At 48.3% G+C, this 21,623-nt stretch overlaps 1 protein-coding gene across 1 annotated transcript in view; it reads left to right on the top strand.

Annotated features, from left to right (window-relative positions):
* Window positions 1–1,129: 1,129 nt before the first annotated feature.
* RHBDL3 (rhomboid like 3) overlaps window positions 1,130–21,623 on the top strand; it is a 58,687-nt gene continuing 38,193 nt past the window's right edge. The window contains exon 1 of the mRNA XM_063409113.1: window positions 1,130–1,681. Within this exon, the coding sequence (XP_063265183.1) occupies window positions 1,562–1,681 (120 nt within the window). The 5' untranslated portion in view covers window positions 1,130–1,561. The remainder of the gene's footprint in view (window positions 1,682–21,623) is intronic.

Raw genomic sequence — 21,623 nt, 5'->3', positions numbered from 1 at the left:
ATTCAGCTCATTTAGGCTCTCTTTACTATAAAAACTCGCTTCCCTCCTCCCTACAGACATCTTTAAATGACTGCTGTTTCTTTCTGTTGGCATAGCATATTTTTGCTTATCCATCTGTTTTGAAGTTTTGATGAGGTTTAGTTTTTCAATCAAAAAGAGATTGTTTGTATAATCACTGTTTAGTGCCTGGGATATTTTGGCAGGAGTGATGTTGTAAGAGTGAAGTGAGTTAGTGCTTCTCAGAAGGGCTGGATTTGCTATCCTGCTCTTATGTTTCAGGAGAGCAGGCTGGACAGGCTCTAGATCAGTGAGAAATGGCTCAAGGAATTGCCTTTAAATGCACAGAGGTTTTGCTCCATTTCACTGCTGTCATTAAGGGGACAGAAGCCCTCCTGTTCATCAGCTGCACTGAAGACCTCAGAAGAGCTTTTATTGTCATTTTCCTACCTGAATCCTGAGCTAGAAAAGTTCTGTTCAAGTCCAGGGGTCCTAGTTTTACTTCTTTCCTGTATGCTCTACTACTGCAGGATGAAAGATCCTGCTTCTTTTCCAGAGGTATTCTAGCTGGATTTGGGTTTGCTTTTGTGGTTAGTTGATTTTTAAACAGATTGTAGAGAAAAGAGGGACTTCAGCTTGTTTCTGTACTCGTGGCTGAGGAGTGTCTGACCTGGTGCTGGACCTTTCCATCAAGAGAACACGGCCCGTGGTGCTGGACTCTGCTGAGTGTGCTCTGTCTGGCTTTTAGCAGAAAGCAGAGGCACTGGCACCGTGTGGATCAGCCTGGCTCTGCTCGCCCTTCCCCCTTGCCAACCTGCTATTTCTGTACTTGATTGCAAGAAGCTAAAACTGCTGGATTTTTGCCGGCAGTCAAGGCATTCCTCAAGTTCCTAATCCAGGCTCCAGATGGTTAAGTTGCCCATCCTGACATATAGTAACAAATAATGATGGTAAAAGATGTAAACCCCACACCAGCCCCTCACGGTGAGACTCTGGGACAGAGAAGCCGCCTGCAGGGAGCCCCGATGAACGGGCACGTCTGGTCACCTGTCCGCGGGCAGGAGGGCAGGGCCGCCCGGGGCCGGCCCGGCCGAGCCTCCGCGGGTCGCCCCGGGGGAGGCGGTGCCGGCCGCGGGCACGGACCCGGCGCTGCTCCCGCCGCCGCCGCACAGCCCTCATCCCCCCGTGCCGCAGGTCCGGGCTCTGCCTCCGGGAGCCCCCGGGGCTCCCCCCGCGCTGGGAAGGGCGGACCCCCGTCCCCGGGCGATGGCTCGGGGGAGGCGCCGGCCGTGCCCGGGCCGGGGGCACCGCCCGGCCGCAGGGGCGGGAGGCGGGGAGGGGTCACTGCCCCGGCCGGAGCTCGGCCGCCGGGATGCCGCCCGCCGGCGCTGCCCGCGCTAATTGGATGCTCCGCGGATGGAGGATTTCCTCCCCTCCCGGCTGCGGGAGTCATGAAGGCAGGCTCGGCTGCGCTTGAAAGTTTGCCAACCAGCAGCTAGGTTTAATTTCTTTAAGGATCTAGGGAGAAGGGGGGGCGGGGGCTGGAGGGGGACCGTTTCCAAGCATGGGAGACAGGCTGCCGGAGCCTCACGCCAGCTCTTCCCCTGCTGTGGCTGCCAGCTCGGAGGCGGAAGAAATCGAGGTGCTGGACTCCGAGGATGTCCTACCTATGGCCGCAGAGGATGTAAGTTTCCTTTGCTCGGTATCTTCCCCCCTCTCCCCCGGGCCGGGATAATCGGCTCACGCTATTCATAGCTGAAGCCCGGGGTGGGCACGGGAGCGGGGCCGGTGACCCTGCGGGACCGGGGAAAGCCGCCGTCCCCGCCGCCCTCCCGCCGCCCTACGCGCCTCCCGCCGCTGGGTGTCTGCGGGCTCCAGCACCCGGCTGGCTCCGTCCCCGGGGCCGCAGCTCCCGTCCCTCCAAGCCCCGGCGGCCCGGACAGGCTCCCGGTACGCTGGGTACCCGCGTCCGGTGGGGAGATGCCGGCGGGTGGCGGCTGGCCGGGCAGGGGCAGCGAACTGCGCACGGACGCGACTCTGGAGCCTGGAGAGGAGCTGGCCCGTGGCTCGAGGGGCTGACAGGGGACAGAAAGCTTCTCCAGAGTCACCGCCACCCGGAGGGTGACAGATGTGGAACGCTCCCGCTCTGGGGAGCTGCTCCCTCTTCCAGCCCCCGAGCAACAAACAGTCGAGTAAGTTTTCTCCTCGGCTCGACAGGGCTGATGGCTTCTCTCTACCCTCCGAGCTCAGATGGCACGTGAGGGTGGGATAACTTGGCACGGGCTCTCTGCTCCCCCAGCGCAGAAGGACGCGAAGGGCCGCTGTGCGCTCCAGATCTGCTCCTGCCGTGCCGAGCGGCAGTGCCCGCAGAGCTGAGGCAGTTGTTCTGCATCTGCCGGGCTCGGAGGCAGGAGCTCGCCGTGCACCTGTCCGGGAGGGAGTGATGAGAGATCCTGCATTCCTGGCGCATCCCAGGACTGCTCACAGCTCTCCTTCCCAGCGAACTCGGCTGGGATGAGGACTGCAAAGTGCCCGCTCAGTCTGCAGCGGTATGTGCAGGGTCTGTTCCAGCCTGTCAGACATAAAGCAGAGATACTAAATGTCTTTCTGAAGCGGGCTCTGGCTCGGGTCTTGCACCACTATAAAAGGGACACTTGGGAGCTGAACTTCCAGCAATGGCGCATCGCCTCGACCCTCTCTCTGCCTTTTTGATGCTGCTGGAGGAAGCCGCCCAGGCATGCTTAAGGACAGAGCCTGCTCTTCACCCCCAGCCCTTCCTCCTGAATCACCTAGAGTTCAGTTGCTGTTGGATTTTGCTCCCAGAGGGCAGCGGAGGAAGTGCAGTTGCTTGCTGGAGCTGCATTCCCCAGTGTGTATTCCTGAGCACAGTGCAGTCAGGAGAGAACATGTGATGCAGTTCGACCTCTGCTACAGCACTGCCAGGCAGTCCTGAGAGGAGATGCCTGACTCAGGGGCGTGTGTAGCTTTGACTTGGAAAGGGTGGCTTTCCAGGAGCTTTCACAGTCCAGGTTTCCAAATCCCAGTGCTTGCTAATGTCAGATTGTGACCTTTTCTTCTCTGACAAATTTTGTGCTTGTCTGGATGGTCCTACAAGAAAGATTTCCTGTTGTGATACACGTGGGCCCCTTGGAGTTGCTCCAGCCTCTACTCAAACGCAGCCATTAGCAATTCAATCCTGCCAGGGGGCCCAGGAGATGCTGAAATGCTGAGTGCCTGGCAGGATTGGGCTCCTGGGACAGGAGCTGTCCCCGATGAAGTCTAGATTCTCATCCCAGTTCCACTGCTGCCCTGCTGCTTGACCTTGAGGTAAGACAGCTTGGGTCAGATCCAGCTTGCAGTGTCTTGCCATTACTTGCATTGTTATTTGACTCTGGTACCTTGTTTTCTATAATCAACAAAACTAAAGCCTGCAGCTGCACTGGTTGTGGGAAGCTGCTGAGACCTGGCAGTAGATGCTGTGACAGAAGCCTGAGGTATCATGTATCATCTGCAAGTCAGAAAAGCAGGAAGCAGTGTAAATGCCCTCCTTCTGCTCCACCAACATTTCCTGCTGAAACAAGCAGGGTTCAGAGCATCCTCTCTGAAAATTTCACCTGCTTTGTGCTACTCTGTGCCCCCCGAGACCTCACTGGGGGTTGATTCTGTGTTGTTGCTATTACATCTGAAAGCCTGATGGAAGCTCTCTGGCTTGGCCAGCAAGGTCAGTTCTGTATGTGTTATTAACCACAAAAACGTAACAGAGTGGAGGTTTGGCTGTCACAGCCCTGACAGTGTGTAACAGCTCAGCTGTGATGTCATTGTCGCTCTCAGAGCAGCATTCCACAAAGCCAGGACTCAGGCAGTCCCAAAGTGTTCTCTAAAGTCCTGCGTTGATTTATGATGATAAATGGGATCTTATAAATGGAGAGAGACATGAGGAGGAGGGGAGCCAACAACTTAACTAATGAATTCAGTGGCCTGATACCCCACTGTCTCTCCAGTCAATCCTGCTTTAGATCTGCCTACCATGTGAAAGGAAATGTTTTTCCAGGACTAGATAAGACTCTCACCAGATTTCTGCTTTGCTAACAGCACAGTGAGAGGATTTGCTTCTAAGGGTCTGATATTTGTTGTTTTACTTAATTTGTTATTTTCTGGGAAGGTGAATGAGGCAGAAAAAAGATATTGTGCTGAACAGCACTTCAGACAATGGATCTAAAAATGTGGAAAAGTGCAAATGTTTCTGGGGATCCTAAGCCAGTGGTTACCCCAGTGCTGCCCCATGGAAGTTGCTGCTGTCTTCTCAACTGGCCCCTAAATCCAGGAGAGATTTGAGCGTCAAACAATCCATCAGGAATTTCCTCTGTTTCATGGGACAGTGAGGCAGCAAGTCTGGGTCAGGGAGGTGAGCTGACATCAGTCTCTCTACAAAGTATAAATCAGAGCCAGTTTCCAGCTTATTTTTCTGTTTCCAAGTGACAAGAACTTGTGAACACTGAAGTGCAGCTTCCTCCTATACAGCATTTTAAGGCAGATCTGATAGAACAAAAGATGTGGGGTAAATCCTTGCAAGTGGGCTCTCTCCAGCCTTCCCCCCTTCCACCTTGCAGAAGAGGAATTACCTGTTTCTCAGATGTGGACATGTGAGGTTCAGAGAACTGATGGGTTATCAAAAAACCTGCAGAAAGCCAAAGTCAGGAGCAGGCAGTAGACAGGGCTCTGACAACTCAGCAAAGCAATTGATGGGTCAGTGCTGGGCCGCAGGATCTCAGAAAGTGATCTGGAAAAACATTGCTAATTCATCCCTTCTCTCAATATAAACAGAGCTTTCTTGATATCTGTGAGTAAAACCCCCTTTTTTCCTTGCTTGCCTGCAAATAGACAAAGTGGGAGAAAACAGAATTAACACATGAATGTTTTGAGTTCCTTCTAATTTGGATTTGTAAATGAAAACTGTTCTCCCTGTGTTTGGTAGATTCCCCTGCCTCCTCCTCCGGAAGGGTAGGTGATTCTGGGATGAAGAAGGATGTTGGAAATGGCATTAAATCATTTGGTTATTTCCTTGTTAGAATATATTTCTACAGTTTACTGCATGTTAATGTTGTTGCTCTTATACCTTCTTTTTATTCTTTTTCCTCCCTTATGCTGCCTCTCAGCACTGGAAAGCCCTATTTGATCAGGTATGTGAACAACTGATAAATTCTCTCTGTCTCGTGAGCAAAGAGCATAACCTGTGGTTAATTTCCTCTGTGCTGGCTTTTCCCTGCATTTAAAATCCAGCCTAGGAGTAACGTGCTGCATTCCCAGGACGCTGGTGTGCAAGCCATAATTATCAGAGCTGCTGTGGGCCTTTCACTCAGTTCCTGTCCAGGAGGGAGCCCATCCCTGGCAGCACAGGGCTGAGCCAAGGTGCTGCAGCAGGTGCTCTGCTTGCTGCCAGTTGTGCTGACCTTGCTTGTGGATTAAAGGATCTTCTACTCTTTCAGGCAGGCAGACTAAGACCTGTAAAACCAGCACTATGTTCTTTGAAATGGCTCCCCAGCTGCTAACCTGACTTCTGCAGGGTTACATCATCCAGGCAGGACCTGCTGCTCTAAATTTGCACAGGATTAGGAAAGAATCTGCTTCTGTACCAAAGACTGTGGTTGTGTCAGGTAAATGCCTCGGGTCAGACCTGTAGCTGGCTGAAGTCAGCACAGCTCTGGAGAGCTCCGAATGATAGCTGCTGAGATTTTGTGTTGTGGGTTCTAGTTTGTAAATTGTGCTTTTAGCTGCTTTAACTGACACGTTTGCTTTGTGGTATCCCGTCCATCTGCCGAGGTGAAATGTGTAGCTGCTATAAACAGAAGGATTTTTCTAGGGTTGATTTGCTTCTAAACTGCAGCACTCTCCTGATGTCATAAACTTTTGTGCTGTTGTGTGTGCGTGTAAATGTCACCTTCCGTAAGGGAGCTTGCTCTGACGCTGGCATCATCCTGGCAATAAAGTTCGGATGGGATTTCATCCCTGCTTTATGAGGCGCTAATCTTGCCTCTGTGTCTGGCTGAACTACAAAGCCAAAAGCTGTGGCGCAGCCTGCGGAAGGATGTCCTTGGTACCCTGGGGGTCCTGTTATCATCCAGCTATTAACTGGGGCTGCCTGTTCTGATGAGTGCTCATTTATACCCGGTTAGCCGTGACCAGCTGCTAATCCACGTGTCTGGACTGCAGCAAGCTGGCAGTGGCACGGTCAGCTGGCAGGTGGGAGCTGGCTATTAGGATTGTTGATCACACCTAAACTGTGCGGTGTGTTTGAATTTGCTGGGGCTTATAGGGGATGCTGCCACTGAAAAGGTGGATGCACAATAAATTGCTTGTGGTCTGGGCTGAATGTTTGTTCCAGCCACTTTGAATTCTCCTGTCTCTAACACTGGCCCTAATTTGGAGTCCTATTCTACAAGCATCCTTTGAAGTCATTGAATCCTTGTGGGATGGGGCTGTTGGCTGGTAGCTACCTTGAGCTCAAAGAGAGGAATCTGTAATTTCCCATTGGACTTGCTTGAATAGTAGATGGGATTTTTTATCCTTCTTTTTTTTTCTTTTTAAGGGAAGGGAGAGTTTGACTGTTGGATATACAGAACATTAGCCCAGTAACAATGGAACAGGCCGTAAAGGCAGACCTTCATAATTAGCTATGTTTCAATTAGGGCTGCAGCTGAATTTTAAACTTAATCTGTAAGGCTTTATTATCAAAGAGAATGCAACCTGTGACAACTACACGTAAGTCCTGAATAAATCAATAATGTCCTTGTTGCCTGTGGGCAAAGTTGACGTCTTCCTGGAGCATTATATCATCAAAGCAATGCAATTAGTCCTGCAGTGAATTGCAAGATGCTGTTTGTCATGGAACAAGGTTGCTATTTCCCAGCAGCAGCGTGCTAGGAGGAGAGGGAAGGACTTTGTTTAGCTCTGATTGGCATCCATGTGAAACATGAGGACAGCCTTAATAACCAGAGAAAGCCTGTATGTTGGCACTGGGAACAGTTGCAGCTCTCCTGGGAGTCAGGACCTGGCTGTGTGTGCACTTGGGGTGCCAATGGGTGGCACAGGGTGCACGTGTGTTTGTGACTCGGCTGGGACTGAGGTTTGAGAGCCGCCCTCTCAGCTGGGACATGTGGGCCTCGTCACTCACCAGCTCCCAGGGGAGCAAGAGAAGGCTCTGGAGAAGTGTTAAGAGTAGCTGGGAATTTGCAGGCTGCTAGTCCTCAAGTGCCTTGTTGCTGTTACCTTCTGTCATCCCAGAAAACTGTGAAGGAGAGGTCAGCGCACAAACACACAGCCTTTGAGAAGGGAAATAAAGTATTAATTATGCTTGGGGTTTTTTTCTTTTTCTCTAAGGGGGTATTTTTAAAACTTTCATTTAAGTTTACTGACAAACAAGCAGCAGGTTTCTGTTTGGACATACAGAATTTAAGGGGTTTTGGTTTTTTATGATTTCTGCCCCCCCCAGCTTAAATTAAAAATTCAGAACTTGATGGAAAAATTGCTGCTCAGCCATAAAGCAGTGCTTTTTGCTTGGTTATTTTAGGAGAGAGGAGTGACTGACCATGTTTTCTGGGGGAATTTTTTATTTGTTTTGATCCAGCTCTAATCTGTCACACTGGGAACTGTCAGTGACTGAAGCCAAGATCTTCAGCCACTTGCAGATTGATTCATTTAAGAAGGAACTTAAATTTGACAAAAAGTCAGACCCAGAACTGCTTCCTATGCTTTGAGGCTCAAAGAAGCCCCTCTCAGGACAAAATCCTGACTACACTGAAGCAAGTACCAAAATTCCTCCTCGATTTAGTGGGGTCAGCAAGAGTTTGGGAACAGGCTCTCACAGCTCTTCAGTGCTGCAGCCAGACAGCTACAGTTCAGCTGCTGCCTCATACTGTGCTTGCAAGATGTGGTTTTTATTACGAGGCCATGGCCCTCAGGCAGCTCTAACTCACTTTTATATGGGAACTTTTATAGGGATTCATACATTTATTTATTGTGCTCATAAACACCCTCCACCCCCACACACACATTAGCTCCGCATCTGCTGCCTTCTGCAGAGCCTGCACCATTGCTGAGTGCTCTGTGCTGCCTCCATGAAGATCTGAGCTCTGAGCAGAGCAAGCTCTCTTCATCCCTCTGCAATCACTTGGGGTTTTCTTCATTTGTTCTTCAGTGGCCACAGCCCCATTTTTTTGTTAATCTTCTGGTAAAGTTGAAAATGCGACAATCCCAGGAGCAGCTGCTGACAGTTTCATGCTTCTCTGTGCTAATGAGATCTGTTAATTGCCTTGTCCTCAGACATGAGAACATCTCCCAGTCCTTGCAGAAGCCAAGCTGCCTGATGGTTGGAGAGTGAGTGTGCAGATGAGTGTCCCGAGGGGCTGTTCCTGCTTTGCTGTGTCCCCTCTGGGCCTGGGGTGCAGTTCTTGCCTCCGTGTCCCCAGTGCCCCTGCTTTGGCAATGGCTGCAGCTCGCTGGTGTTATCCAGCCCTTGTGGGCTGGGTGAAAGGGGCTGGCTAGGGCAACAGTGTTTGTTCTTGGGACAGACCTGCCTTCTGAAGGTGCCTTTTAACCTTGTTAGATGCCAAGAGCTTGTATCAGCTTCTCTGTTTCCCCATCCCCATGGCTGCTGAGATTTTGAGGGTGAATTAGCATTATCAGCCCTCATCTTGGAGTTCTCACTTCTTCTCACCCATACATTGGTTTGTAGTCATGACAACAAACTTGTTTTAAATAGACACACACAAAACTCCCCAGAAAGACCCTCTTCACTGGCTTAACACCTTGATCCTATTGCTTGTCAATCCAGGCTGTGTTTTTGTTGCAGCTGCTTTAGAAATCCTAGTTTCCTCTCTGAGACTTGTACGTGGGTGTGATGGCAACAGATGAACAGAGTTTATGGGGAATGCAGAGAGGTGCCAAGTTACCCAGCCTGTGTAGGCAGCTAATGGAAAACTTGAGCTCAGAAACAAGGCTGTAGAGATAGACGTGCACTTGCCAGGAAGAGTTCAGTTGCTGACACTACCAGCAGTGGGTGCAGCTGAACCTGCTCCGCCATGGTCTCATAAAACATTCAAATATGCTTTAAAAGGTGCTGACTTTGCAGCTGCCTTAAATCCAGGGGTGGTTTCTGCACAATTGAAATTGCAGAGTAATCCATAAAATTGGGGCAGCTATTATCATGGTTGGTGGTAGCTGAGGAAGGGAATTATTTTGAACTTAATGATCTTTTATGTTAACTGTCCCTTTTCTCTGGTAGCCTTTAGTGCAGGCAGAGCTATTTCGCACACTTTAAAAGAAATTCCAGTTTATTTACTGGGGCACTGTTGAGCTAAACATGATCCTTCACTTTGAAAATATTCCCTGCTTATTGTTGCTGGTGTTATAAAGGCAACCCCCTGCCAGCTGTGGCTGCTAGACCTCTCCAGGCAGGTCTCACTGAGCTGCAGGCAGTGTTTTGTGCCTTAAGATTTCACCTCTTTCTCTAACAAACAACTTGTGTCCCACTGCTCGTTTGTTGAATCACTGGGAACTCAATCACAGGGGGAGCTCAAACTGTAATATAAGGAACAGGAAATGATGGCAGTGATAGCAGCAGTATAGGCAGGGAGGCTGAGCCCAGGGTTGTGTATAACCTTCAAGTCCTTGCCTGAATTTTGGGCTATTGCTGTGTTTTTAGTGTTCACTGGGACATCTGTCAACATTTAAATGGAGTGGTGCTGCAGATAGGAGGCTACGGGAGCTGCAGTTAGGAAATAGTCATCAACCTGTTACTGCTAAGGTGACTGGGAAATCAGAGGTGCTGTGGGAAGGCTGTCCATGGATAACAGATTAGCATCCAGACCCAAACCAGCGTCTGCCCTGCCTGCCGTATCAGACACTTCTGAGAGTGTGACAAGAAATGTGTCCCCTTCTCCCCCTCTGCCAAGCTGTGCATTGTAAAGAAGAGAGACATTTTAAAAGCTACAAGGGTCTCTTGACAATGCACAGAGGGATTCTGCATCTGCCCCACGCCTTGAAGTCTAATCTCATTTACAGTTGTCAGCGTGGGCTGCTGGAGCAGATGAAAGGCAGAGGACAGGGAGGGAGAATAGATTAGTCTCGAGCAGAGGGCACTGGGAGTGCACCTGCCTCTGCCCCGCTACCTTGAGGAGGGGTGGGGTAGCAGCTGGACGTGTGTCATCTGCTGCTCTTTGAGGCACCCAGCCATGGAGCACACGATTAATGACTCAGGGGGCTGGGCTTTTGTGAGTGATAAAGCCCTGGGATTTAGGCGGGGCTCTCGGGCCTTTTCTCTGAGCAACACCATCACTTTACACTTCTCAAGTGGCGTTGTGGTCATAGGGAGCTGCTGTCTGTGGCCACAATGCCTCCCTTTCTCCTCTCTCCCCAAACTGGGCTGACCTTTGTCATGCAGCATTAACCCTTTGACTCCTCCACTTTGGGTTATGGGGTTGGGGAAAAAAAAAAAGAATCCGTTCAAATTCATTGCCCTGTGGATAGCCTTGAAGGGAAGAAGGGGCTCGTAGAAGAGGATCTGTTTTTGCTGAAGGAGAGTGGTTTGCTGATGCCCTCTGGATTATCAGTTCCTCACTGCCTTCAGCCAGAGGTGTTTTTGAATACAGCTTAGGAAAGGGGAGGGGAATTTATCCTTCCCTCAGTGAAGGAGGGAAACTTAGGCATTGAGCAGCAAATATATGTCCGAGAGACTATTCCTTCTGCAGGATAATGGCTTTTACCATGCCTGGATTAGCCTGTGTCCATCCCCAGTGTTGTTACAGTGGATGGCAATCTCCCAGCACTTCAGGACTTATACCCAGATTTGGCTTTTAGCCACAATACCCTGGAGTAATGGCTCAGCATGAAAAAGCCACATGGAGGTCATTAATGATCTTCCCACCCCTTGTGACATGAACAGCAAAAGTGTCCCAGGTTCTCCTTTCCCTGGCTATTTGGACACTCCTCTCTCCAGTCCCACCATTCTGTACACAGACTGTTGCCTTTGACTAGAGCAAAAAGTTGGGAGTAGGAGCCATCAATATGAACCAGATACTGGCAGCATAGCAAACACAGCACTCCTAAGCTTGTGCCAGTAAAAGCAGGCATCTCCTGAAATGCTTCAAGGAGTCATAACAAACTCGCCAAAAAACACATGGAGGCTGAGTCAGTCTTACACAGCTCATGAGTTACTGGCAGCTTGATGTCTCCAGATTTGTAAAAAGCCTCAGGAGTCTTCCTACTCGTTACACATTTGTGTACCTTCCACGTCTGAGCCTACAAACCTGCACGTTGGAGAGCAGTGTCCACGGGGGATGCTGAGCTGTGTCCAGAGCCGAGTGTCTCTGCTGCTTCCTGATCCCAGCTGCAGCGGGGCCTTCGGAATCTCCGCTCTGCCATTTCAGCTGAATGTGCGGGATGGGATTTAGGCACATAGATCCTTGCTAATGCATTGTTCTCAAATCCTGTCTTGCACATAGAAAATCACTGAAGCAATAAAAACATTTAAGCCCATGTGTTTAGAAAGAAAGGGGAGAAAAAGCCATAAACACAGAGGATTGATGCTGTTTTGCAAATCAGCTGGTGCATTGTGCTCTGTGGCTGTGTGCTGTCATGACAGAGAAGGGGAAGAGATCATCTCGTCTCCAGAGGAACAAGCCAGCTGCTTAGCAAGTGCAAACAGTTTGGAGGTGCTTTTCTACACCATCATCACTTATGCCTGTAATGTTTACAGGACTTCTAAAGTTACTCTCTACCAGACCTGGAAAACAAATATTTCTCCTCTGTAGTAGGAAGTATGATGTTCCCATTGCTTTCTGGTATTTGCAGTCAGTGCAAAAGTACTGGGGCACATTTGCAAATGAAATGCAGCAGTGGGAGTGTTTGAGTTCAACAGCAGCCAAGGAAGCTGTGATCTCTTTCTGCCTCCTCACTAGGTGTTGTACTATCTGTTGGTCTGAAATCAGTTAAGTACCATGAGACAAAGTTGGTGGGATTCAGCTGATGGGCTATTTTTCTGCACCGTTGTACATACAGGCTCCTGAGGATAACTGATCTCTGAATGCCCTGGATTTGTGATTCAAACCTTGTTGTGTTTGCCTGCTCAAGCTGCAGCACTTCTTTCCCTCTCCCAGTCTCCTGAGTGGTGACATCAACCCCAATTTGTCTGCTCAGGGTGGCACAGGGAATATTTTGTTCACTAGAGACAATATTTCTTGGTGAAAAGTGTAGTGAAAGTCCTGAATGCTTGTGATACCTCTGAGTCTCACTTGGACCTTGAATTCTTTCAACTTTAAAAGTAAAACCCCACACTGGCAAGACAGAGAATTTGTGTGTTCTTCGTGTCCATTCCTGTTGCTTAGGAACAGCTACCTGCAGTGACCCTGTGTTGGTGAGAAGAGTAATGATGTATGAAACTGATGTTGAACAAGCCAGATCAATCTTACCCCTAGGAACTGTTCTTCATGTTCTTTGATACTCGATGTACCTTGTAAGCAGCAAATACTGTGGAGTCTCCTGAGTTGCATGAGGGAAAGATGAATGAGACAGAGGCAGAGCTGTTTGTGACTGTCAGTAAACCTCTGGTCTCATGCACTTCTCAGGGCAGTGTCCCCTGAGGAAACATCTCTGCCTCAGTGATCCTTCACAAATAAGTGCCAGTGGTGATGGAGTCCCTGGTTTGTGTGGCACACTTGTTTGTGATGTACAATGGTAGTGGAAGTGTTTGTTGATGGCAGCCTGCAGCCAGTGAGATGTAGCCTTGTTTGCCTCTTGGCAGAGAAAGGATCAATATTACAGAAGGTGAAAAACTGGAAGCGTCACAAAAACTACTGGAAGACCTGATCCTGAATGCTCTGACTGGGTTTAGCAAAACACCTGAAAACAACTGTGCCAATTGTCCTGGATTCTTTATGTGTCTGATATAAACTGTATGTTTTTCTGGTGCTGGTATCAGAATGGGGTGTGCCCTAAGGAATTTAGAGAGCAAAGTGGGGTTTTAGTTCTGCCCCTTGGCCCTAAGACACAGCCAGATGCTTGTCTTCCTGCCACTCCTCTCACATTTACCCTCACACTGTGAAATAACGCCAATTAGGACTTGAGCATCTTTTCTCACTGCAGGCAGTGGCCTCCATGGAATGATGTTGGTATTTAGCCTTGTCTTTTGCCCTGGGGAGGAAAATCAAAGTGTTTATTGTGGTTCCTTCTTCCGTTTGAACTGCTGCCTCTTCCCTCAGCTACTCCCTCTTGGTTGCTGATAAAGTTGCTTTTGCATGCAGTCCTGCAATCACTGGATTTCTGTCTCTGAGTTGTTCTCCTCCCTATCAACAGCATTTTTTCTTCATATGTCCTCTGACAATGGTATTTAGGTCTTGGGGAAATGTTTATTTTCACACGGATTTGTGCATTTAGGCAGGTCTTTTGGGGAGAATGCTGTGGAGAGCATGGGAGATGGTCCTGCTGCTGCTGCTGCTGTCCTTGGTCTCTGAGCTGTGCCTGGAGACTGTGGCTGGAGGAATAACTTCCTTCCAACCTAAATAAAGTGTCTGAAGAATTTTTATTAAGCTGTAAGTTTGCTTTATCACACTTGAACTTGCCAGCCCTGGGAACTGTTCGGGCAGGCCCTGTGCAAATGTGTTGTGTGCAGGATGTGCCTTTGACATGTTAAATATTCTGGTGTTGTCTCCTCTAGGGTTTAATGAACCAAAGTCCCCTTCAAAGAGACCAGTGCTCTGGATGGCTTGTCCCAGGGTAGTGATAGGCAAAATTCCTTCCAAAGAATTGTTTTAATATATCTGAAACAGTGTTTTCCATCTTTATTCCGTGAGCTGAGAGCTGCCATTGCTGCACTGATTTATGGGATCTTTTAGTGTTGGTACTGGTGGCCAAGAAGAGCCAGAAAGTCATTTGGCAGCTGCTGAGTTATGACCCTGGTGAACAGTCCTGAAAAGCACAGTAAGGGCCTTATGCAGTTCCAGCTGACTGGAAGCTGCAGACCGTTATTTGACCATGTGGAGTAATAAAACTGTGAAAACTAATTAACTTTTGTGCCTACTGCAAAACAAATAAGATCATGCAAAAGCACTCCACACTTGCAAGCAACAGTGACTTTATGTGTTTATTAGCCTGTGTTTAATGACCAAGCATGTAGTGCAATGTGTGAAGGATGTTCCTTTTGCTGACTTCCAAAGCTGAACAGAGTATAACAAGCTTTACCATCGCTGAGACTCGGAACACCAGCTTGGGATAATGTTCTCTTTCATCCTTATTAATTATGTAGCTGATGTGTGGGTGGAGGTTTGACACAAAGCTGCATTGGATGGTTTCTTGTAGCCTAAACCAGCCTGAATTACGCTGAGCCGCTGCAGTTCATTCAAGGGAAGATGCTCTCTGCAGTGTGAGTGCTGCAGGCTTTCTGAGGTCACTCTCTGCTCGTCAGAGGTAGGTGAATGAGCTCTTTCTCAGTGGGAGCACCACGGTGTTTTTCTGATGTTAGCAGAGAAGAGTCAGCAATGCTCAGGACGTGTCTCCCGCGGTGGGGATGCTCTGTGTGTGGCAGTGATGGTGACATCAGAGCAGAGATGTTTCCGAGAGCCCTGGTGTCGTGTTCCTCGCCAGTGGCGATGCACTTACCAACACTGCACAGATGATCCGGCCTCTGTCATCCGACACCGATTCGGAGGGAGGGAATGACTGGCTGTTCTTGTCCCTTAATCAAATTACTGAGGCAATCCTCCTGCGGTCCCTTAGCTCCTGCATTACTCAGCAGCCCCTAATACTGGATGTTTAACTCTGTGTTGTTGGATGCAAAACTGCTGATTCCTGTTGTCCTTCGCTAGGATCTATCAGTTTAGGCAGGATACTTGTCATGATTGCTGGTATGGGAGCAGGTATTTGGAATTTGAAAGAGAAATCATCTTAAAAGCAGGGAAACTGTGATGTGACAAGACTTTTAAAAATTATTTATTCTCTTTCTGATGGATGTGCTCAAGTTGTCATTAGTACTCAGTACCAGAGCACCAGCCAGCATGGGTCTATCCCAGCTTTAGTTTTCTCCACAAAGCTAAGTATTATTGCAGAGCTATTATTAACCTAAAATAAATGTGTGTGCATACTCACTGCTATAGAATTCTGTTTTTCACGCATCAAATCAAGTCCCTGTGGATTTTCACCTCCCTTCCAGATCTGGCAGACAGTGAAAAAGGGAGCTATTTTTAATATGAAATGTTCTGTGTTTTGAGTCTAGAGTACGAAAATGTAGTTTTTCTCCTGGCAAGTTTCATGGACTATTACTATAAAACTTCTCATCTATAAAGGAAGGATAAAACTTCCTTCAGGAAGGGCAGAAGTTCTGATTTTGGGGGTTAGAGATTTTAGTTCCTTTGAGAAACTGAAAAACAGTGGCAGCTACTGTCCTCATATTAAAGAATTTACCAAGAAGGAGGAACAATTTATCAGAGCAGACAAACAAAATCTTGTGTGGTAGAGTGGAAAGACCCAATTCCCTTCTGGGAGGAAGATGACAGTCACTGGATTAAGAATCATTTGCCTGAAACAGTATTTCTGGCAACCAGAGAGATTGGCATCACTGTCAGAATGGTGCTTACAAACATTTCATCATCTTCTTGCTGTCAGTACAGTTCTGTCATCCCACTGGAGTGCCTTCTCCATCTGTCCTCCTGAAACGCTGGCATGTATTGTCCAGGAGAGAAAAAGAATTTCTGGTCCAAACGCAGTCCCTGCCCATAAGAAATGGATATAGAAAAGTTTCCTCCTTTCTCCACTGAAAGTGCCCTTCTGTGCCTGAGCCCTGTCTGATGGGCCAGAGGGGAGGTCACTCTCCAGAGCAGGTCCAGCCCTCCATGCTGAGTGTCCTGCACCCAGGGGCGTGGGGATGGGATAGCAAGTTGTTACCAGGGTGCAGATGCTGCTCTCAGCAATAAGCTTTGTTTTGCTCTACAGGGAAGAGGGAGAGAGGCAGAGCAGATCTGACTGTACAGGAAGGCTTGAGCTGGGGAAAAGCAGAGTGCCCACCTTTGCAATGTAGCTTTAGGTCAGGACTTCAGGCCAGGCAGTAGGCAGGAAACCTTGGATGTGACCATGTCAGCACTGAACTGACACTGATGGAGCTGCTGCAGTGCGAAGCCCAGCTCAGCCTTTTTCTGGCTCCCAGTGCTGAAGGGGCTGTTGTGACAGTCCGGGTGGTCTCTGTGCTGGTGCCCCTCGAACCAGGACAGCTCCCACCTGCCCTGCCGCAGCCTTTTTACACAGAATTACAGCTGACAAAACACAAGGTCAGAGGAGTTCCCTGCAGTTGTATGGGCAGAGCTTTTCCTCGCTGAGTGATTTGCAGCCTGGTTTCCCCCTGGCAGCACGCTGTAGGCACAGCCCTGGTCCTTGCTGTAAGGGGTGTCTAACGCAGCCCATCGGTCACAGCGTCCTGGCACCTGATGAGGCTGAGGGGAGCACCCCAGCTCTGAGCCCAGCAGCTCTCCCACAGGGCTGCCCTGCAGTGTGCTCCTCTTTTCTGCCCGATGAGCAGAAAAGGGAGGAGCAGCAGTTGTCTCTCGGGGCTGGCCGGGTCATTGGCGTTTCTGCATGGCCATCCTCTTGCTGGTGTTGCTCATCAGATATGTCACTAAACAGCAGCAGAGGAAGACCCAGTGGCTCAGATCTGATTAACCTCTACAACTTTATCCTGTGCTTTAATTGGATTAGCTGCAGGGGGGTGGTTTTGCTCTTGTTCCAGATATTTTCTAGAACAGGTACTTGTCACTGTGACATCTGATGGAAGCAACAAGTTTGAGTAGCAAGACCTGTGAATAAACAAGCAGTGTTTGCTTCTTTCCCACTGCTCAATGAACAGCTCCTGCCCTTCCTTTCTAAGACACTGCTGTAGCTGATGCCTGTGAGATGGCTTTGAGTAAGCCCTGCAGTCAGATCTCTTGGGAGGTGTGGGCTTTGCCTAACAGCCTGAACCCAGAGTCCCTGGTTGGTAACTGCAGTTCTGTCACTTTTGGGAAGGATTTCTGCTTAGTAAATGTTCAAAGCAGTATTAACTTTCCATGTTCAGTTTCTTTCATCTTTTGTCTGAGCCTTTTAGTTCCCTTCAGGGCCTGATTCCTCTGCACCTCAGGGTTTTTGCATGTATCATCACAGTGGCTGTGGGTTGTAGGGAATTGGCCTTATTCAGCACTGCAATAGCACTTCCTCTTCCAGGACTTCAAAGCTCATTCTCCACTATCAGTTCATTTAGTTTCATAGGTGAGAAAATGGAATAAGGAGATCAGTAATCATATTCTGTTACAATTGGGAACTGTCTGCTACAGACCTAAAAAAGGAATTGAATCCATTTGATTGTGAGATTGCCTCTAATTCCTCAAGGTGTTATCTACCTGTGTGGTGCCCAACTGAAAAAAGGAGAACCAGTTTGGAGGAGTCATTCCCCCATGTCTATTCTTCTGCCTGCAGCAGCCAGTTTTGTTTACAAGAGGGTTAAAATAGAAGGCTTTTTCCTTGCCATGGCTGTAATTGGTGCTGGATTGGGCACTGGATGGGGTACAGGCTGCTGAGAAACTCTCTCTTACATCTGTTTCTAGACAGCTGTGCACAAAGAGTGAATTGTAGGTGTGATACCAGGCCACAGTTCTGTTCCAGGAAGAATAATAGATGGACCAGCAACAGTCTGGCTGTTACAAGATCAAAAGTGCTGTTACATTAAAGCTGGTAATACTGCCTGGCTTGGCACAAGCCTGACAAAGCGTTCCAGGGTTTTAGTGTATATTCAGATAAGCTGTCTTCCTCAGTGGGGCTCAGGCCTTTGAATTTAGTCCATGTACAACAGCAAGGGTTTTAGTGACTTGGTAAGAAGGTAGCTCCAAGGAATTGCCTCTTTGTACAGGGCTTGAATGTTGAATTAATTTGTGAGCACTGTGTGCAGCACAGTTACAGTCTCACACCAGGGGGTTCAGAGCCTCTTGGCACCTGGAGTGCCTTTGCAGGGTGTGTGGTTCTCAGGCACGGCTGCTGCTGCTGCTCCTGAAGAAAACATGAGCATGAAGTTGAATTATAAAGGACATTACTTGCCTTTTTCAGATTTAATGCATTCGTGTATTTTGTGTCCACTGCCCCTCGGCAGCTCGCAGGCTGGATATGTAAATTGGTAGCTGCAGAGGATGACTGATCCGTTAATAGGTGGAATTTGATGCTCATAAAATGAATGCATTTAATGTTGCATTGAAATGGTTTGCTTCAATTTTTAAGTCTCCTGAGGATCTCTTATTTGGAATTCTGTGGCTCTGGCTGTATTTGTTACAGAAAGCAATACAAATGGAGAGGCCCTGTGGTTTCTGAGGGCTGGGTGTTCTGTTCTCTGTGAGTATCACTTCAACCTTTTCTGTATCAAATATTATTCTAAGGAAGCTGTGAAAGTGGGAAATGCAATGATATCTGAAAATAAAACACTGCAGTCAAATTCATGGTGTCCACAGAAATAGCTGTCTTTGGAGATCTGCTGAGATATTGTTTTTCTGGAAAGCCAAATTTTAATAGATATTTTTTCATTATTAGGCTTTCATTGAGGGATACAGAGGACTAAAAAGATTTGGTGGGTCATTAAAATAAGTACAGATCTGTCACTGTGGGGTTTTAAACACAAAATGAAATCCTGGCCTCTCAGAAGGGGCCTCTCATGCTTCCTTCAGGCCCTATGCTAGATTCATTGCTGGTTTTAGAAGGGTAAGGACTTCCTCTGATTTTAATTTTACAATGTTTCTTTTAGCGTGCAGACATTGAAATATTCAATTTCTTTTGCTGAGGATTTCATTAAAGCAAGCTCTGCACCCCTTCCATGGCAGAGCATTTGTGTGATAAATCGCATTTTACAAACACATGAGGTAGAGATGATCCCTCGGATATTGCAAAGCTACACTTTGAAAACATGAGTGCTTCTTGTTTTTCCCTTTAGCACTGTGAGACAAATACTTCAGCTTTTCATCACTTCCACAAGCGTGGGCTGAAGGGACAGTAGCAAATACGCAGGGAGAATATTGTGATACACACCATAAAGTTGTGCCAAGGGGAAAGGAATATACAGGCTCAAATGATCCCTTCCCCTGAAGCTTTCATGATTTATTTTAATATTTTCCAAGGTGAAGTGCTGGATCCAAGCCTTGCTACCAGCCAGTATCTTTCATGTCAAGCAAAAAATATTTTACTCGTGTCTTCCTTTACCACCGCCCCTCCAGATAATGGTGATTTCAACACAGCAGAGTTTGGCTGTGCAAAGTCTATCACTGCTGTCATAATGTGCTACTCTGTGGGTACTGCAGCCACCTCTGCCTGCTCTGTTCTCAAGGGAAGTGTGGCAGGGTTAGACTGAGCAGTGTCTCAGTTCTGCAGCCTGAGGAAGTGACCGTGGTTTGCTGTGTTTCTGAAAGGCCATTGAAAGAGCCAGATTTGCTGTGTGGGCAGCAGGGATAGAACCAGGCTGAAGTATCAGTGTGGAGTGGCTGAGACTGTGGGTGGCACCTCCAGGACATTTCTTTCTCTCATTGTGGCATTTGAAAAAAACGCCCCCAGAGGCAAGCAGGGATGCCTGGTTATGATGTCCTGGCTCTGAAGCTGGCTAGTTGTGATTGCAGGGATCTGCAGCCTGCTCTGGGTTAGTGTAAACACATCTCTCAACCTGTAAGAAACCTGCTGTGTTTCCTTGAAGGACATAAGTGAGTATGTAGGCAAACCTCAGCTGCTTTTCTTGTGAAGGCTTGGTCTCCCAAATAAGATTCTCATGAGTCTTTTCTGAAGTCCATGAGTTTGTGGCAGCTGAAGGTATTTGGCAGCTTTGGTACCAGTCACTCCTTGGGGCTGCAGAAGGCAGCATTGCACTGTGGACAGGTCACTGGAACCACCAGCCCTGTGCCACTGAGCTCTGGTGTCACTGAGCTCTGGTGTCACAGAGCTCTGGTGTCACAGAGCTCTGTCACAGCCCTGCACACAGCTTCTGGGGCTCAAGGGGAAAGAACTGTGAAAAGTGGAGGGCTGAAAATGACCTCAACACATTTCCCACCTTCCCTATCAGCCCCCCATCGCAGGTCAAAGATATCTAGAATGTTCCTTTTCCTTGGTGTAGGAGGGATTCTCACTTCAGCTTATCTGAGACCCGGGCCACAAGGCCTGGGAAGGGAAGAGTGAATGGAGAAGCTCCTCACTGGGACCTGCTTCTTCTGGTGACACCAGGTGGCAATTTCTGAAACAATTTTTACTTCAGCTGCCTCCAGAATCTGTAGAGCTGAGAATTGGAGCAAGCAATACTGGTCAATTAAAATGGCTATATAATTTTAATTGACATATTAAAGACTAATGTATGGTATAATTAATTTTTTCATGCAATAAAATAGGACAGGAATTAATCTCATCTAAGCAACCAGTCTGTCATACTTCCTTACTTGCTACAATGGACATTTTTTTATGCAGTGAGATTTTCTAGCATAGAAATGCTGAGAGTAGAGGGCGATGGCCATGGTCTTGCTTTCTAGCTGGCCCAAGCATGCTGATGTGTAGTGCTTTACGGAGGACTAACCAGAACTAAAAGTCCTGTCTGTATCTCCTGTCCAGCTCCTCCAAGTCAGTGTGATGAGCAGAGCCTGGTTATATCTGTTCTCCATCTGTCCCTTGCTCCGTCATCTTTGCTGTTGTTGATTGTTAACGTCCAGCATGAGAGATTGGCTCTTAGCAGAGTGCTGATGGAATCTTTGCATACAGGATTAAGGCTGGGGTGGATTGGCAGGAGACAGTATCCTCGTTGTGGGAAGGTTGCCAGATGTGTGCAAGCTCCTCCAGTTCCTCCAGCTCATATCTGGACATGGGCAAGGGTCAGTAGCAGCTCCTCTGGCCAGTACATCAGGCAGACGTGGTCTGATCTGGGTTTGGGAGAGGCCTCCTGCACCCAGCTGCTGCACATGGCCTTTGAGGAGACTTTCTATCAGTTCACATGAGTTGTACCATCCCATGGAGGTGATTTCACACCTGGTCAGGTGTGGACCACTGTGTGGTCACAGGGCTTTAATCAGTGCAGTGATAACGCTCACAGAGCAGTGGGAGTGCTGGCAGGGGGAGTTGAGATGTCATTTCTTACCATGTCATGCTCCCCAGGTGGTTAATGTGTCTGTAAATCACACAAGTGCTTTCCGTGGCTTCACTTTCTGCTACTGCCTCAGCTGCCAGGATTTCATGGGACACAAAACTTGTGGCAAAAGTGCAGCCTCCTTTCCCTGTGAAGGTACTTGGTATGCATTTCCAGTGTCCTGAAGCATAGCTGAGAGCCCTGCTAAGCTCGCTGAATCCAGGCTCTGAGAGATTATATTTCATTTTGTTTTATCAGGTTTGCTTTCCTGTGGAGTCTGTATTTCTTCCTGTGTCTGCGTGGAGTATCCCATGGCATTGCAGGTTAGGAGTTTCCCCTTACCTGACTGGTCTCCTGGGAAGCCCTTGGAAAGCCTTGTTGCTCTTTCCCAAAGGTGATATGTGTCCTGCAGTAACCAAAAGGTGTCTGTAACCTTGCAAGGGTAACCTGGGGCCTGGAGGCAGGATTGCTGCTGGCTGTCAGTAGC

This window comes from Prinia subflava, chromosome 12, assembly GCF_021018805.1.
Source record: "Prinia subflava isolate CZ2003 ecotype Zambia chromosome 12, Cam_Psub_1.2, whole genome shotgun sequence".
In the NCBI taxonomy this organism is placed as follows: domain Eukaryota; kingdom Metazoa; phylum Chordata; class Aves; order Passeriformes; family Cisticolidae; genus Prinia; species Prinia subflava.
The sequence above is the reverse complement of the archived record's forward strand: the minus strand, read 5'-3'. Positions and strand labels throughout refer to the sequence as shown.